At 36.0% G+C, this 18424-nt stretch overlaps 1 protein-coding gene across 4 annotated transcripts in view; it reads left to right on the top strand.

Annotated features, from left to right (window-relative positions):
• PDS5A (PDS5 cohesin associated factor A) overlaps positions 1-18424 on the top strand; it is a 147751-nt gene that overhangs the window by 44118 nt on the left and 85209 nt on the right. For all 4 annotated transcript variants that reach the window (XM_047751682.1, XM_047751685.1, XM_047751683.1 and 1 more), the window contains exons 3-9: positions 1064-1267; positions 2387-2473; positions 3000-3097; positions 7333-7459; positions 10643-10723; positions 13038-13178; positions 16509-16624. In XM_047751682.1, the coding sequence (XP_047607638.1) occupies positions 1064-1267; positions 2387-2473; positions 3000-3097; positions 7333-7459; positions 10643-10723; positions 13038-13178; positions 16509-16624 (854 nt within the window). The remainder of the gene's footprint in view (positions 1-1063; positions 1268-2386; positions 2474-2999; positions 3098-7332; positions 7460-10642; positions 10724-13037; positions 13179-16508; positions 16625-18424) is intronic.

The following is an 18424-nucleotide window of genomic DNA, read 5'->3' as shown; positions in this document are numbered from 1 at the left end:
TGGTTAACGAATCTGACTAGGAACCATGAGGTTGCGGGTTCGGTCCCTGCCCTTACTCAGTGGGTTAACGATCCGGCGTTGCCGTGAGCTGTGGTATAGGTTGCAGACGCGGCTCGGGTCCCGTGTTGCTCTGGCTCTGGCGTAGGCCAGTGGCTGCAGCTCCGATTTGACCCCTAGCCTGGGAACCTCCATATGCCACGGGAGCGGCCCAAGAAATAGCTAAAAAGACAAAAAAAAAAAAATGTTTGCCAGAGTTCCCCTCGTGGCTCAGCAAAAACGAATCTGACTAGTATCCATGAGAACGCAGGTTGGATCCCTGGCCTTGCTTGGTGGGTTAATGATCCAGTGTTGTTGCAAGTTGTGGTGTAGTTTGCAAGTTGTGGTGTAGTTCACAGGCACAGCTCCAATCTGGCATTTCTGTGGCTGTTGCATAGGCCAGCAGCTGTAGCTCTGATTAGACCACTAGTCTGGAAACTTCCATATATAATGGGTGCAACCCCCCCCCCCCCGAAAGAACATAATTGATGATGTTGCAAGCTATCAAATGATTTGGTTATGCAGTGAAGCTACTAATTTTTTACCTGGGCTAGACGTAAAATAATAAGAGTATTAAGTTCTTCGTAAATGCAGATAATGCATTATGAATAATCCAGAAGTTGATACCTGCCAATGCTTGTGATCTTTGCTCAGATTCTTAAATGAAGATTTATAAAAATTCATTGTGAATCCTGATAGCAACTGGTTGCTTGTTTGTGTTGGTAATGGAAATGATTAAATAAATAAATAAAATTAGCATATCCGGAGTTCCCATTGTGGCTCAGTGGGTTAAGAACCTACCATAGTGTGCATGAGGATGTAGGATCGATCCTGGCCTTGCTCAGTGGGTTAAGGTTTTGGCTTTGTTGTGGCTGTGGTGTAGGCCAGCAGCTGCAGCTCTGATTCGATAGCCCCATATGCCTCAGGTGCAGCCCTAAAAAGACAAAGGCAAAAATATGTCTATATATACCAACTGGTTTCTGAATATCAGGAGTTGATTATATTTTTCTTATGTACATTTTTGCAGATGGTAGTAAAAACTTTTATGGATATGGATCAGGACTCAGAAGATGAAAAACAGCAGTATCTCCCACTAGCCTTGCATCTAGCGTCTGAATTTTTTCTCAGGAATCCCAATAAAGATGTGCGTCTCCTTGTAGCATGTTGTTTGGCTGACATCTTTCGAATCTATGCCCCAGAAGCTCCATATACTTCCCATGATAAACTTAAGGTAAATACAATTTTACGAAATTGGTTTACTTTTATAGTTTAGCTTATCACCCTTAGGAACCTAGGTTTCATTTTAATCATCTCGTCATAAAATGAAGTAATTATTCGTTCAGTTAGTATTCCTTTGGGTATCCACCAAAATGACTGGTATTTTTAAAAGACATTAAAAGGTACAGATCAAAACTAGTCCTTATCCACTCATATCTAACCTTTAGGATAACCCATCTCAAAGCCCAAATGGCTAAATTGAAGGGATGGTGGATGAATTTTTTTTAAACAACTATATAACAGAGTTTACACATTCAGATGACTATTTCCCCTACAAGATATTTTACCTGCCAAAAAAAAAAAAAAAACTGTGTTCATCTTGATGGTTCTGCCTTTTTTTTTTTTTTTTTTTTTTTAATGTTTAAGGAACTCCTCTTTTGAGCTGGTCTCTTGAGCTGACTTTGTTTTGAATACTTTTGTTCTTGACAAATTTTAATCCTTTGGACTGCTTTCTTTTACATAGCACCTAAATCAGTTTATTCCATATCGATACTATTTGAGGTTAAAACTTCTAAAGGGAGATATTAAGAAATGGAGCCCTATTGTGAAAAGTACAATCCTTGAGCAGTCTATTATTGCTTTTTTTTTTCCCCACACAATTTTGTAGTCACGTATCAAATTCAAAACTAGGTACTGAAAATTACTATTTACATGTAGGAAATTGTGATGGAAGACTCATTCTTCATATCCAGATCCTTGCACTGGAGATAATTGCCGTGATGTAAGATGAACATAGTGAATAAAGTATAGGTTGTATACTAGCAGAAAAGGCAGCAAGATATAGAACATATGGTTCTCTCAAAATGAGAAGCCTAAAGATTTGTGGCAGTAATAGTCTTTATTTTTGCTTCTAAAGAATGCAGATTTAAATGACTTGCTCTTTTCTAGATATTTTGAATAGTAATAGTGGCTACTCAAGTGAATACTAACTGAAATACTAATATTTTGTTAAAAGAATTTTCTTTTATTGTTGTTTATAGTGGAGCATATATATATATATACAGACTGTTAGTGTATTGTGAAAGGCTAAGTATTTGTTTCTAAACTAATATAGTCTTTTTTTTTTATACAGGACATATTTTTGTTTATTACCCGACAATTAAAAGGTTTGGAGGATACAAAGAGCCCTCAGTTTAATAGATACTTTTATTTATTAGAGGTAAAACTATTTTATTTAATAAACATCACACTGTTTCATGTAGTAGAAAATTCTTTATAGTGACTTTATAATGTAAAATGAATCTTTTTGTTTGTTTTATACAAAGCCCACTTAAGAAAATGTCATTTACGGTCTTGTTTTTGCTCCTCATCTCCTGAAAAGATCCAGCATATTCCACTGGTAAAACTGTTGTATTATTTGAAACTTTGTTTTCATCTTTCATTTTTGGTCTTTTCTAATAATCCCCAAAGAGATTAAGTGGAATTAATTTTCATTGGTCCTTATATTTTATATGTGTATATGTCTTACCAAGCTCTGACAGGTTAGTATTTTTTCTTTAGAGAAGGTTAATGCCTTTTTAAAGGTCAGAATTCATGATTACTTAAACAATTGTAATTTTATATGCTGGGGCTTTATGAGCTTTAATATAAATTTATAATTTAAAAATTAAATTGTATTAATGAGTTTGCTTTTGTGTAACTATCCTATGTATGTGTAAATAATTTTATTTATTTATTTATTTAAGAATTTAGCTTGGGTTAAATCATATAACATCTGCTTTGAATTGGAAGATTGCAATGAAATTTTTATTCAGCTTTTTAGGACTCTCTTCTCAGTGATCAAGTAAGTTTTTTATTAAGCATTTGTTTGTCTCTTTTTCTTGCTGTGCATATTCAAACATCATGTACTATGCATGTACACCAAGATCTTTTAGTTAAAAGAAAATGTTTTCCTTAGAAGACATAAGAAGGAAAATAAAAATTCTGTTGTCTGAAAGCTGTCTTTGACCTTATACTGCCTTTTTAAATTATGGTATCAGTTGTATAGCATGACTCTTGTAAAGCAAATTATATGAGACCTTATATAATGAAGTACCAAATTATAAGGTGGAAATTATAGGTATCATAAGTATATTAGTGAGTACTGAGAGGCGTAATAATAGTTCAGTGATTTAAGCACACAGACTTTGATATCTTCTTGTTGTAGAGCTTAAAAAAAATGTAAGCATCGCTCTTTCCTTATAGAAATAGGGAAATTCATGTACAGAGGCTGGGTGTGGTGGCTTGCCCAAGGAAAAATTGCTGAACAGGAGAGCCCAGAAAGATTTCAGTCCAGTGTTTTATTGTGTGTGTGTGTGCGCACGCACACACGCACACTTGTGTGTAGTAAATCAAGCATTGTTATGAGATGTATTCTGTAGCATTAAAATATATAGCGACATATATATTTTGTTTTCTAAAAGCTAAATTAAAAAACTAAAAAACAAATGAAATTTACTTAAGTAATATACTTTATTTCACTATATCCAAAAGCATTATTATTTCAGCATTTGGCTGTATCCAGACTTAATGTTCAGTAGTCAAATTGCTGTTGGATGATGGCTTCCATATTGGACAGCATATTTCTAGAGATTTTTTTTTTAAGGGCCACACCCGTGGCATATGGAGTTTCCCAGGCTAGTGGTCAAATAAGGGGTACAGCTGCCGGCCTAGCAATGCCAGATCTGAGCCATGTCTGCTGCCTACACCACAGGTCACAGCAATGCCGGATCCTTAACCCACCGAGCAAGGCCAGGGATTGAACCCACAACCTCGTGGTTACTAGTCGGATTCATTTCTGCTGTGCCACAATGGGAACTCCTCTACATTTTTTATGAATGCTGTATCATGTTTTTCTTTTCCTTAGATGGAATAGTAGGAATAGAACTTAACCTAGAAGAACCTAGAATAGACCAACCTGGTCTAATGATAGAAACTTATAAAGAGATTAAATGACAAAAGACTTTCTTTGGCAACTAACTGAAGGCCCTTAAATAAATGATAAAATATATAAATTTCACTTTTGTGTTAGTTAGCTTTTGCTGCATAACAAGATAGCCTGTAACTTAGTAGTTTAAAACAACTGCCATTTTATTTAGCTTGCGATTCTGCTTGGCAGTTCTTTTTGTCTGGGCTGGACATGTTCCTGTATGTGTAGTCAGTTAGCAGGACATCTGGCAGTTGGCCAGATGATAATAGGACATCTGGGTCTTTGTCACTCTAATCATCCATCAGGTTAGCCCAGGCCTCTTCAAATGCTGACTGGGTTTCACATGTGGCAAGAAAGGGAGAAAGGGCACACTGACCCACACGAGCACTTCTTAAAACCTCTGCTCGTTCTTGTTTACCTGCATTTCATTGGCCAAGCAAGGCAAGTGGGTAAGCTCAGATTCAAATAAACTCCATATCTGTTGGGAGGAGCAACATTTTAAAGGCATCTGCATAAGAGATGAGAACACACTTTATGGAAATGGTTTGCATTCTGTCACATTTTTACAACTTTTTTAAAATATTAAAATCACCAACAAAATGGAATAACAAACTCCCAAAATTGTCTTTCTGCTCATTTTGTGACCTTGACTTCTGCTTAAGTCCACTTCTGTCTCTGCAGTTAGACTTGTTTCCTTTATTACTTACACATACATATACCTTTCTTTGATGCTACTAATATTTTTATTTCCTGAATCTAAAGATCTAAGTTTATTGTTGACCTAATTATCTAATTAAAAGAATTCACAATGAGGTATCAACAAAGGACTTGCCTTTTGGGAGAGGGATTAATCGATTTGTATTTACTGACACATTTAACATATATCTGGTGTTCTTTGCATATTTTCATATTTCCATCTAGTATTATTTGACTTTAGTCTGAAGGACTTTCTTTAACATTTCCTATAGTTCAGGTCTACTGCTGATAGAATTCTTTCAGTTTTTATTTCTGAAAAAGTCTTTATTCCACCTTCATTTTTGAAATCTATTTTCCTGGTATGAATTTTAGGTTAAAAGACTTTTTTTCCTTTTTTTCCCCTCTTTCAGTACTTCAAAAGATGTTCCCCCATCGTTTTCTGGCTTGCATTGTTTCTAATGATAAGTTTTTGTCATTTTTTATCTTTTTTCGTCTGTATATAATGTATCTTCTTTTTCTCTACCCGCTTAAGATTTTCTCTGAATTACTGGTTTTAAACTATCCAATTATGATGTACCATAGTGAAGTTTCCTTTCTGTTTCTTGTTACTGGGGCATATAGAGCTTCTGATTACTCTCCAAATGCCCTGTGAATTATGAGATTTTCCACTTGAGCTGGAAAACATGCATATTGTAAGATTTGTGTGAATTCAGGGATTATTCCCTCTACTCCTTTCGGGTAGTGTCTTTCCTCTTGTGCATGTGCTGATTCCTTAGTACCTGAAGACTAAGGAAGTACCCTCTATGAGCTTGCTTTCTGAGTAGCTCTCTTCCCTCTGGTATTCTGCCTTGAAAACCTCCTCAGACTCAGGAAAACCATTAGACTCTGCTAGGATTTTCTCTTTCCACACTGAAGCCTGGAAACTTTACCAAACAGGAAGAGTAAATTAGGAAAATTGTTCCCTTCTCTCAGCAGCGTGTATGTAGTGTTTAATATCTGAAAATTGTTGTTTCTTATATTTTGTCCAGTTTTTTAGTTGTTTCATGTAGGAAGGTAAATCCTGTCCCTATTATTGCAGCATGGCTGGAACTTTTGCAAATAATTTTTAAGTCTGTTTTTATTTCTCTTTCCTTCGTTTCTCTCCTATCAAGTATTTATGGATCTGGGAGCTAAATACTGTCTTTTTTTTTTTTTTTTTGCATCAAGCTGAATATCTCTATTCTTTATCCACTGCCGCACACATACCCCATTACATAATTGATCTTGCAGTCTGGTCTTTAGTAAACAAGATATTTGAGAGAGGGTATGCAAAAGCAGTGTCTTTCTAAAAGTTGTACAAAACTCTGTATCTAAAGGTGTGACAATTTTCCACCAACTTAAATTTTTCATCTTTTGATTTTGCCAGAAGTGCACATCAAGTGTATTATACATTATTTAAGGTTAATTTTTTAAATTATGTGTAAGAGATACATAAATGATAATAAAATCTTTTAATTCCAACTTCCCTGTCTGTAGCAGTACAACTAAGTTATATCAATTCTCTTGATTTGTCTTTGCAAATGTGATGTGTATTGTGTATTCTAATAAATGTGAAAATAGATAAGTTTTTAGTTAAAATGCAGTCAGAGGGAAAGAAGCCTAGATGTTCTACTAGCTGATAAAAATTTTGTAGGTAGTCTTTTTACAGAAGTTGTATCAGCAGTAGACATATTTATTGAGGGAGGCCTACAGTTGACTCTTCACTGGCTAAGGAAGCAAGACTGAAACAGAGCCTTGGCTTTATACCTCAGTTTTCATTTGTTTGTTTGAAATTCTTTGAGAGATAGCAGGATGACATTTTTAGAACCTTCTAGTCATAAGTTCTGGTGAGCATTTTGTGTCAGACTTTTGATTTTCAGTGTTGTTGAACTTAAACTTTAGGTAGTAATGATATATAGGAAAAATTACTTGTATTGACTCAGACTTTTTTGTGTGTTTTATATCATTTGAAGGAATAATTAAGATCAGAAAGGATGAAAAATTGTCTACCTTCATTATTTTGTACATTTTTTGTTTCCTTACTTAACATTTTATCACCTTTTAAAAGTAAGCAAAGATGTCCTTTCTTTGAGGTTGACGTTTTTGTTCAGTTGAATTTAATTCACTCTTTGAATCCTAATTGTGTTAGGACTTAACTCAGTTTAAAAACTTTTTGTTTTTGCAAAATACTTTGCAACAAAGCCTTAATAGCTTTTGTAACAGTCAATAGAGGGAGAAGGTAAATATAAGAGCAGCCAAAATTTCTTTGTTATTGGCATGGTTCCCTCAAGTGACAATCCTTTTATGTTTGAGATCATTGTTTTAAACTAGGAAGTTTAAATTTTCTTTTGTAAGCCTAATTTTTTCTTCTTTTTTTTTCTTCTTTTTTTTTTAAGCAATAGCCACAATAAGAAGGTACAAATGCACATGCTAGACTTGATGAGTTCTATCATCATGGAAGGTGATGGAGTTACTCAAGAATTATTGGACTCCATTCTTATTAACCTCATTCCTGCACATAAGGTCTGTATACTATGAAGAAAGGTTAATATATTTAATAGTAGTACTACAAGTATGAAAAATAATTGTTTTTCAACATTTGCAATCACATATAATCATTCTCACTGTCATTCTCCAGCCCCAGATAAAATACATCAGTCTTATAGCTATTGTTGTTTTTAGAAGACTATATTGATTAACATATTATATTGTGGAAGATTTTCATTCAGTTAAGTGCTGCCTGTTTTCTGGAAAACTAAAAATGTTTCAAATTGACAATATCTAATCTGGGAATTACAGGGGATTAGAGTGCTGTCTTGGTTAATTGCTTGTTTGTTTTGGAAAATGTATTTCCTCCTTTATGACATAGATTAGAACATAGGAATTTGGGTTTCTTCTTAAAACCCATGTCCCACATTTTTCTTCTCGCACTTTGAGGAAAAGATTTGGGCAGAAGTGAGAACCTATGTGGTTAATGTTGAAGGGGAAAGGATGATTCAGAGCTGTATATTCCTCTCCATTTCTTTTCTCTGTTTCTCTCTGCTAGCTCCTCCTAAGAAACTGAAGGACTTTGCTCCCCAGCAGCTTCACCACCGGGGTGAACTTAGGCCTGTCCCACTATTGATATTTATTTACCCTCCTGTTCTTTTCCTCTAATTGTTTATCAGATATAAAATGAACAAGTATACTTATTCACAATAAGATACAATCAATATAATTCTTCTCCTGTCTATACATTATTTGCATATTTTAAAATTCAGATGAGGAGTTCCCATTGTGGCACAGTGGAAATGAATCCAGCTAGTATCCATGAGGATGTGGGTTCTATCCCTGGCCTTGCTCAGTGTGTTGGGGATCTGGCATTGCCGTGAGCTATGGTGTATGTCACAGACACGGCTTGGATCCCACGTTGCTCTGGCTGTGGCATAGGCTAGCAGCTGTAGCTCCAAATGGACCTCTAACCTGGGAACTTCTGTATGCTGTGGGTGTGGTCCTAAAAAGCAATATATATATATATATATATATAAAATCAAATAAGTCTGTAATTAGTCAAAATTTTGAAAGTATGGCAGAAGAGGAGTATGTGTCAGGCAAAATATGAGGAAAAAACTTTATAAGGAATAGATAGTATATTTGGTGTTCATATTCTAGAGGTATGTTTAATGAGTAAGAAATATGCCTTTTCAGGAAATGGAAAGGTTGCTTTTATTTTTTCCTTCTATTATTATTTAGATATAAATGACATACAGCACTGAATAAATTTTAAGGTATACAGCATAATGATTTGACTTAAAGTACATTATGAAATGATTTATCACAGTGAGTTTAGTGAATATCTCTCATAGAAAAAATTTTTAAATAGAAAAAAAATTTGCTGTGCATGAGGTAAATCTTAGGATTTACTATCAATAAGTTTCATATATAACATACAGCACTGCTAATTATATTTATCATATTGTCCATTACATTGATAGTACTTAATTTATTTCATAACTGGAATTACCTTTTGACTGTCTTCATCCAACCCCCCCAACTACAAATCTGATCTCTTTTTTAATGAGTTTGTTTATTTCAAAGTGTAATTGACCTATATAACACTGTGTTAGTTCCTGTTACACAGTATTTCTATACATTTAAAAATGATCACCTAAGTCTAGTTATAGTATTATCAGCATAAAGATACTACTTAGTTAATGACTAAGTACGTTTCATTTCATATTTGCAGGTGGAAGTTTGTATCTCTTAATCTCCCTTACCTATTTCTTTCCTCCAAGGTTGCCTTAATTTTGAGTTAATCTTACCCTCTTGCCAATGGAATAAAAACTGGAGCAAGTGTCAGAAAGCTACAGCTTGTAGACCAAATCTGGCCCACTGCCTGTTTATGTAAATAAAGTTTTATTTGAACACATCCATGCTCATTTGTTTTCATTTTGTCTGTGGCTTCTTTCCTGCTGCAACAGCCATAGTTGTGTAGTTGCCGCAGTGGCCATATGGATAATAAAGCCTAAAATATTTACCATCTGGCTCTTGGCATAAAAGTTTGCTGACTACTAACCTAGAGTATAGAGTATCCTTGCCTTTTTTGGGATAGGTGCAAGACGATGGTGAACAAATCTCAGTTTAGTCTGAAACTGCAAAGTGTAGATATGTTAATCAGTACTCCTTAAAACAAGAATTTCATTTTCAATTAAGGTTTTAAAAATTAAATGTATGTCTTTTCTTTCTTTTTTTTCTGGCTGTTTCTTTTTTTTTTTTTTAATGATTTTTTTTTCTGGTTTACAGTGTTCTGTCAATTTTCTACTGTATAGCAAGGTGACCCAATCACACATACACATATATATTCCCTTTTCTCACATTATCATGCTCCATCTTAAGTGACTAGATACATGCCTTTTCTATAGTCTTCTTTGGACTTTTTTTTCTCCTTTTTTCTTTCTTTACAGCTGCACCTACAGCATATGGAAGTTACCGGACTAGGGGTCAAATTGGAGCTGCAGCCGCAGGCCAGTGCTACAGCCACAGCAACACTGAATATGAGCCATATCTGCAACCTATACTGCACCTTGTGGCAACACCAGATCCTTAACCCTCTGAGTGAGACCAGAGATGAAACCCACATCCTCAAAGACACGATGTTGCATTCTTAACCTGTTGAGCCGCAATGGGAACTCCTTCCTCAGACCTTTTGTTACCACGCATTGCAAATCTTGAGGAATGAACATAGTATTTAGCATTTCAAAAATATAATTAAGGATTTTATTTGAAAAACTTTCTAGGTCTACTCTTGCTCAGAATACGTGTTGATTAGACAGTGAAATACTGAAGGTAGTGGGTTAGAAAGATGTGTTTGTGCGTGTGTGTCTCTGTATTTTTTTAGGATACATGGGTGTAATTGCCAGTACAAATTGGTTAACAAAACCCAAAAGTCCTAGGTTGATTTTGAGTTTACTAAAACTAAACAATATAGGGTTGGGCGTTTGACTAATTATCTAATGTATTTTAGTTTTTAATTCATGGTTGTGCTGTTTACAACTGTTACATTTAGGACCACTTGTCTAGAGGATATTGGCTAGAACTTTGAATGGGCTTCGGTTCTATTTTTTTGCTTCATATTTTGTGGATTTGAAAACTTTGGTGCTGTAATGGTGTTATCTCATAAATTCACTAATTCATTTGTAACTTTGCGTATTTTTTATTATGTTTCAGAACTTAAATAAACAGTCCTTCGACCTCGCAAAAGTCCTGTTGAAAAGGACAGTCCAGACTATTGAGGCATGCATTGCTAATGTATGTATTTTTGCCTATTTTATCCCATAATTCTGTAGTTCTTAATCCATTGTACTGTACCATTCACGTAAAGACTTGTTTAGCCTGTAAATGGTTTTATCTATTTAGAAGAAATATATAGAAGGACAGATATGTTTAAGTATGACCAAAGGGAGCATAACTTTGTAAGCTATTGACATCATTTTTAACTTGCATAAAATGAAGACTGTTAGTTAATAAAAACTTGTCTATAATTCCCAACATTTCTTCTGCTGCCTTTGTATTTATCTTTTTATCTCTTGGATATGCTGATCTCTTTCACTTCCGTCCATCATCTTTATCTGTGCCTCTTGGTGTCTGTATATTTTTCTTCTTCATGTCCATAGGCCATACTTCTAAACCTTTTTGTTTTTCCCTCTTAAGTACTTGTTACACAGTAAAAATATATATTTTTAACTCTACTGCAATATTTTCCCTTTACTAAAAAAAAAATCAATAAAGTAATTTGGAAAAAAGGAAATATTTACAATTTTTTTTTTTAAGGCTGCACTGTGGCATATGGGGTTGAATCAGACCTGCAGTTGCCAGCCTGCACTGGCAACACCAGATCCTTAACCCACCCAGCAAGGCCAGGGATCAAACGCATATCCTCATGGAGATAACGTCAGGTCCTTAACTCACTGAGCCACAATGGAACTCCATCTACTACTTCAACAGTTTCACTGTTGAACATTTCCTCATATTCATACCTATTTTTTCATATACTCTATATAAAATTTGGAATTGTCTTCATTTATATATATATATTTCCATGTTTTGACATTGTTTTATTTATGATATGAATGACTATATATGTTTCTTTAAATTCACATATAATTTACCTGATCATTTCCCTATTGCATTGCATTTAGATTTTTTCAATGTTTTCTTTTAGTAACTATCTTTGTGAATGTAGCATTTATCTATTGTTGAATTATTTTCTGCATAGAAAACCCCAAGTGAGAGTACATTAATGTAAATAGTATGAATTATTAGTATTATTTATGTTACTAAATTAATGCTTAAACATGGTAAAAAAATTTTTCTCGAGGAGTACAACAGAGTATACATTGAAGATTATCTCTCTTCAGGAGTTCCCACTGTGGTTCAGCAGTTTAAGAAACCAGCTGGTATCTGTGAGGATGCAGGTTCAGTCCCTGGCCTCGTTCAGTAGGTTAAGGATCCAGCATTGACATGAGCTGTAGTGTAGATTACACAGCTTGGATCCCCTGTGGCTGTGGCTGTGGTGTAGGCTGGCAACTGCAGCTTCTCTTTGACCCCTAGCCTAGGAACTTCCATATGCCGCAGCCCTAAAGACCAAAGAAAAAAAAGAAAAAGAAATAATTCATTTGATGATATTACCAAAAATATGTGCCCATATCAGTTGGATACAGCTGCCGCTTTAGCATTTTTACATTTACTATTCTAAGCATATATGTGTTGGCAGAGTGGAAGTAACTTGTAATTTGTCTCTGTTTCTTCTTCCTAGAATTATTTGACATTATCAGCGTTTGCACCATTACCTTTTCCTTGTCTTTGTCCTCTGAGTCAAAATATTTTTTACTTTCTCAGTATTTTTTTTTTTTTTTAAAGCTTAGCTGCCACCTTTTTTTTTTAATCTTTTTACTTTTTTAGGGCCGCAGCTGAGGCATATGGAAGTTCCCAGGCTAGGGGTCAAATTGGAGCTACAGCTGCTGGCCTACACCACAGCCGTAGCAACTCAGGATCAGAGCCGTGTCTGAGACCCACACCATAGCTCACAGCAACACTAGATCCTTAACCCACTGAGTGAGGCCAGGGCTTGAACTCATATCCTCATGGATACTAGTTGGGTTAGCCACTGAGCCATGAAGGGAACTCCCCTATCACCTTTAAGTGCTTTTTATTACTAAACTAATGGAGAAATTAGACCTAAATTAAAATCCAAAAGATTGAGACTTTTAAATTTTTCTCTGCTATAAGGAAATTTCTCTATAATGAGTTATATAAACTGTTTAAACTGTTTTGTTTTAATGAAAATTAACATTCCTAAAATTGTCATTTTAATTTGAAAGAAGGCTAACAACTCAATTATTTTTTATCTTTTTCCTGAAATAGTCATAATTTGGTATTTGGAGGTTTATTTCTTCTGTTTGGGTGACTGTCTTTTCATGTATATTAGTTATTGAAACATCTGTTCTTTTTCATCCCCTTCACTTGTATATGGAATGCCTAGTTATATATTATTTTAAAACATTTATAAAAAACCTATTCAAGTTTTTTAATGGAATGAATATTCTGTTTTTAACTCCTGTAGTTTTTCAATCAAGTCCTGGTGCTGGGAAGATCGTCAGTAAGTGATTTGTCAGAACATGTATTTGATCTGATTCAGGAACTTTTTGCTATAGATCCTCATTTATTATTATCTGTCATGCCACAGCTTGAATTCAAACTGAAGGTAGGACTGACTAATGTTTAAGCCCTTTAACATTTAAGAGAATAATATGTATCACATTGTTTCTGTCTAACTGTGAAAGAATAAAATGTGAGTTCAGTTTATCTTATTTAGTTGAGGTATACATTTTTTAATCATTTGAATAAAGCAGTGTCTTTCATCTCAGTGATAGGAGAATTGACATTACAAAATTATAACTTACCTAGTTGTTATATGTCTGATAATAGTGACACAAAAATAGATAGTAAAAATGGTATTATCTCAGAAATTTATAATGCATGTTGGTATTAAGTGGTATGTATTATTATATAGATGATTTTTTTTTTTTTTGGTTTTTCTTTTTACAGCCATACCCGTGGCATGTGGAAATTCCCAGACTGGGGGTCAAATCAGAGCTGCACCTGCAGGTGTACACCACAGGCATGGCAATACCGGATCTGAGCCACATCAGAGACCTAAACTGCACCTTGCAGCAATGCCAGATCTTTAACCCACTGAATGAGGCCCAGGATCAAACCTGCATCCTCAAGGAGACTATGTTGGGTTCCTAACCCACCGAGGCACAACGGGAACTCTTGAAAGGTTTTTTAATATCCAATATTTTATTTGATCCTTAAACACATTGTATTATAATTAGTACCAACATTAAAATTTTTTACTTTTGAAATGAATTATTTTGCCCAGTTAAAACATCTTTGGAGTTAGAACTCTGATTTCAGATCTTAAAATAGGTATAGATAGTTAAGAATTGAATTGTCCATATAGCAATGCTAATGCAAGTATTTGTTGTTTATGGTATAAAAGGCATTTTTTTACTAAGCTTCTAAGAGACTATTGTGTGAAAAATGTTATATAGAGAACAAGTTTTTGTTTTGTTTTTTAATACTGAGTTTATTTCAATAATAGCCTAGAGAAGGTTCCATATCACATTATTTCTAGGTTTAAGGCATTTTCTCCTAATGTACTCATAAAGTCTGAAAGTCAAGCCTCCTTAATCCTTAAATAAGACTGCCGTATAGATGATGGGAAGGAATCAGAAACTGGACTTTAGGATTTCCATTCGTGGAATTAAATAGGAGGAAGTTAATCTACATTTATTGTGCATACCTCATTCTTCTATAGATTCATTGACCTATATCAGGTTGCTAAGAGCTGAATCCAGCCCCCCAAAAGATTTCATTTGATAAATTTTATTTTAAAAGTATCATACAAAGAATTTTCTATTTTTAAAAAAGTTGTGGCATTCCCATTGTGGCTCAGCAGATTGAGAATCCAGAGTGTCCATGAGGCTGCAGGTTCGATTCCTGGCCTCACTTAGTGGGTTAATGATCCGGCATTACCTCAAGCTGCTGCATAGGTTGCAGGTGGGGCTCAGATCCAGCATTGCTGTAGATGTGGCAAATGCCGGTAGCTATGGCCAAGGCCAGCAGCTGCAGCTCTGACTCAACCCCTAGCCCCAGGAACTTCCATATGCCACACTGGTCATGAAGAAAAAAGACTTGAGGGGGAAAAAAAGTTGCTAACATTGAATAGGTGAGTAAATTTTAAAAGCAGATTTTGTTTAAAAATCTAGATATATGCAATTTCTTCTTTTTTTAAAAAAAAAAATCAGATGATTTGGCACCATTGGGCCCTTATTTCTACATGGTACAGAATGGCTGGAACTGAGTAGTAGTAACATCTCTTCAATGGGTTATGAGCTTTTCATTTTACCACAGCCACAGTCTTCAGTTACCCTTGTGTGTGTGTGTGTGTGTGTGTGTGTGTGTGTGTGTGTGTGTGTGTTTGTGTGTCTTTTTCCCCTGTGGCATATGGAAGTTCCTGGGTCAGGGATTGAAACCAAGCCAGAGCTGCAGCAACACTGGATCATTAACCCACTGGCCTGTAGTGGGAACTCCTTCAATTACTCCTTTATCTTGTACCTGCTCTTCTTCACTGATATGATTTGGTATTTTCATAGGTATGCTTTAAGGGTACAAAACCAAAAATGTTTTAATACTTTTTTTTTCTTTTTAGGGCAGCACCCATGGCATATGGAAGTTCCCAGGCTAGGGTCAAATCAGAGCTACAACTGCTGGCCTGCACCACAGCCATAGCAATGAGGGATCTGAGCCTCATCTGTGACCTACACTGTAGCTCATGGCAGTACCAGATCCCCCACCCACTGAGCGAGGCCAAGGACCGAACTGGCATCCTCACAGATACTAGTCGGATTCATTTCTGCTACACCACAGTGGAAACTTCTAAGTTTTCCTTTTATGTAGTGTTCCATTTATCTGGCCTTTTAGGTCCTCTTAAGTAAGATTCATGCTCTTCTATTAAAATGAGTTTTCCTAAATCATGATTTTCTTCAGTGTCATGTTCTCCAGTCGTTAGGGGATCCTTGATTAAAACTTCACATATCAAAACCTTAATTGAGGAGTTCCCGTGGTGGCGAAGTGGTTAACGAATCCGACTAGGAACCATGAGGTTGCGGGTTCGATCCCTGGCCTTGCTTCAGTGGGTTAAGGGTCCGGCGTTGCCATGAGCTGTGTTGTAGGTTGCAGACACAGCTCGGATCCCACATTGCTGTGGCTCTGGCGTAGGCCAGTGGCTACAGCTCCAATTAGACCCCTGGCCTGGGAACCTCCATATGCAGCGGGAGTGGCCCTAGAAAAGGCAGAAAGACAAAAAAAAAACTTAATTGATACTGGGTTTGTGTTGCAGCTCAAATTATAGAATTAGAGCACGAATTCTTTGTAGCTGTTCCCTTCACAGAATTTTTTCCAGGACTCATAGAGAATGTTAGAATTTCTACATATTTCTACATCTGTATAGATTGCAAGCAAGTGGTGAAGTAGGTGTAAATTAACACTTGGAAGGGTATGAAATAAGAGCAAAGAACCAGGTGGTCTTTTCTTTTTTTTTTTTTTTTTTGGTCTTTTAGGGCTACACCAGCAGCATATGGAGGTTCCCAGGCTAAGGGTCTGGTCAGAGCTGAAGCCACTGGCCTTCACCATAGCCACAAAAACACCAGATCCGAGCCACATATGTCACCTATGCCATAGTTCGTGGCAATGCCAGATCCTTAACCCACTGAGCGAGGCCAGGGATCGAACCTGCAACCTCATGGTTCCTAGTCAGATTCGTTTCCACTGCACCACTACGGGAACTCCAAGGTGATCTAATGTAGAATCATATCAGCTTCTGCATTATAAGTGAGAGAATATGATATTTTTAAGTTTCTCTCATTATAAACAGAAATATGAAATTGTAGCTTCTCAGGAACGTTTCATGTTATTTTTAGTAATCTGATGAATAAATCCTTGGGCTTAATTTTCTTTTTTTCCTTAGAGCAATGATGGAGAAGAGCGATTAGCTGTTGTTCGACTTCTAGCCAAATTGTTTGGTTCTAAAGATTCTGATTTGGCAACACAGAATCGTCCTCTGTGGCAGTGTTTTCTTGGACGGTAAGAAAACATACAATTCTGTGGACTCTGATTTTTATATTTTAGAGGCTAGTCAGTATGTTGCACTTGATTAAAATCACACATAACAAAACTTTGATTATGTCTTTGATTTTTTTAGTACCCATGTTGCTATTTCTTAGAGAATAAATTATGGAACAAATTATTTACAAAAATGGCTTATTTTTATTTACCCACATAACACATTTTACTTTTTGTGTGTGCTAAAATAATGTCATTACAATAAGTTGTTAATTTTCTTAAGTTTCTCAGAAGTCAATGACCTCTATTGCAATCGTATCTCCTCCATTCCAATTCTTATTCTTGGTGCATTTGTCTTGTCTAATTGCATTGGCTAGTAGTAGAGCAAATCATGCATCAGCAATGAAAAAGACAAGATTCCTTCAAGTATAGGACACTGATGATTTTAAAATAGATCATGACTTCCCCCTTAGATTGTATTGCTAAGATCAAAGTTGATAGCAATACAATCTTACCTCAGGAAACAAGAAAAATCTCAAACAACCTAACCTTACACCTAAAGCAACTAGAGAAAGAAGAGCAAAGAAAACCCAAAGTTAGTAAAAGGAAAGAAACCATAAATATCAGAGCAGAGATAAATGAGAGAGTTGAAGAAAATAATGGAAAAGATCAGTGAAATTAAAAGATGATTCTTTGGAGTTCCCATTGTGATGCATGGGAAACAAATCTGGTTAGGAACCATGAGGTTGCGGGTTCGATCCCTGGCCTCGCTCAGTGGGTTAAGGATCTGGGTTTGCCATGAGCTGTGGTGTAGGTCGCAGATGTGGCTCAGATCTGGTGTAGACCGGTGGCTACAGCTCCAATTAGACCCCTAGCCTGGGAACCTCCATATGCAGCGGGTAGGGCCCTAAAAGGACAAAAAGACAAAAAAAAAATGATTCTTTGAAAAGGTAAAATTGATAAGCCTTTTAGCCAAACTCATCAAGAAAGAAGAGAAGAGTTCCTGTCATGGCTCAGCAGAAACGAATCTGAATCCAACTAAGAATCATGAGGTTGTGGATTTGATCCCTGGCCTCGCTCAGTGGGTTAAGTATCCGGCATTGCCGTGAGCTGTGGTGTAGGTCGCAGATGCAGCTCGGATCTGGCATTGCTGTGACTCTGGCATGGGCTGGCAGCAACAGCTCCAGTCGGACCCCTAGCCTGGGAACCTCCATATGCTGTGGTATGGCCCTAAAAAGACAAAAAAAAAAAAGGAAAGAAAAGACAGGAGATCAGTAAAATTAGAAATGAAAAAGTTACAGCTGACACTGCAGAAATACAAAGGATCATAAGAGACTACTACAGCAATTATATGCCAGTTAAATGGACCATCTAGAAGAAACTGACACATTCTTAGAAAGGTACAGTCTCCCAAGATCAAACTAGGATAAAATAGAAAATATGAAAAAGACCAATCACAAGTACTGAACTTGACACTGATTTTAAAACTCCCAAAAGGCTTTCCCATGTGGCTCAGCGGTTAACGATCCAGTATTGTTACTGGTGTGTTTCTGGTTACTGCTATGGCACAGGTTCCATCTCTGGCCTTGGAACTTCTGGATGCCATAGGTGCAGCCAAAGGGGTGGGGGGGACTCCCAGTGAACAAAAGTCCAGGACCAGGTAGCTTCACAGGTGAATTCTGTCAAACATGTAGAGAAGAGTTAATACCTATCCTTCTCAAATTATTCCAGAAAATTGCAGAAGAGGGAATGATACCAAACTCATTCTGTGAGACAAGCATCACCCTGATACCAAAACCAGACAAAGGTAACACACAAGAA

Source organism: Phacochoerus africanus, chromosome 10, assembly GCF_016906955.1.
Source record: "Phacochoerus africanus isolate WHEZ1 chromosome 10, ROS_Pafr_v1, whole genome shotgun sequence".
Taxonomy (NCBI): Eukaryota; Metazoa; Chordata; class Mammalia; order Artiodactyla; family Suidae; genus Phacochoerus; species Phacochoerus africanus.
Note: the sequence above shows the minus strand (reverse complement) of the source record. Positions and strands in the feature narration are given on the sequence as shown.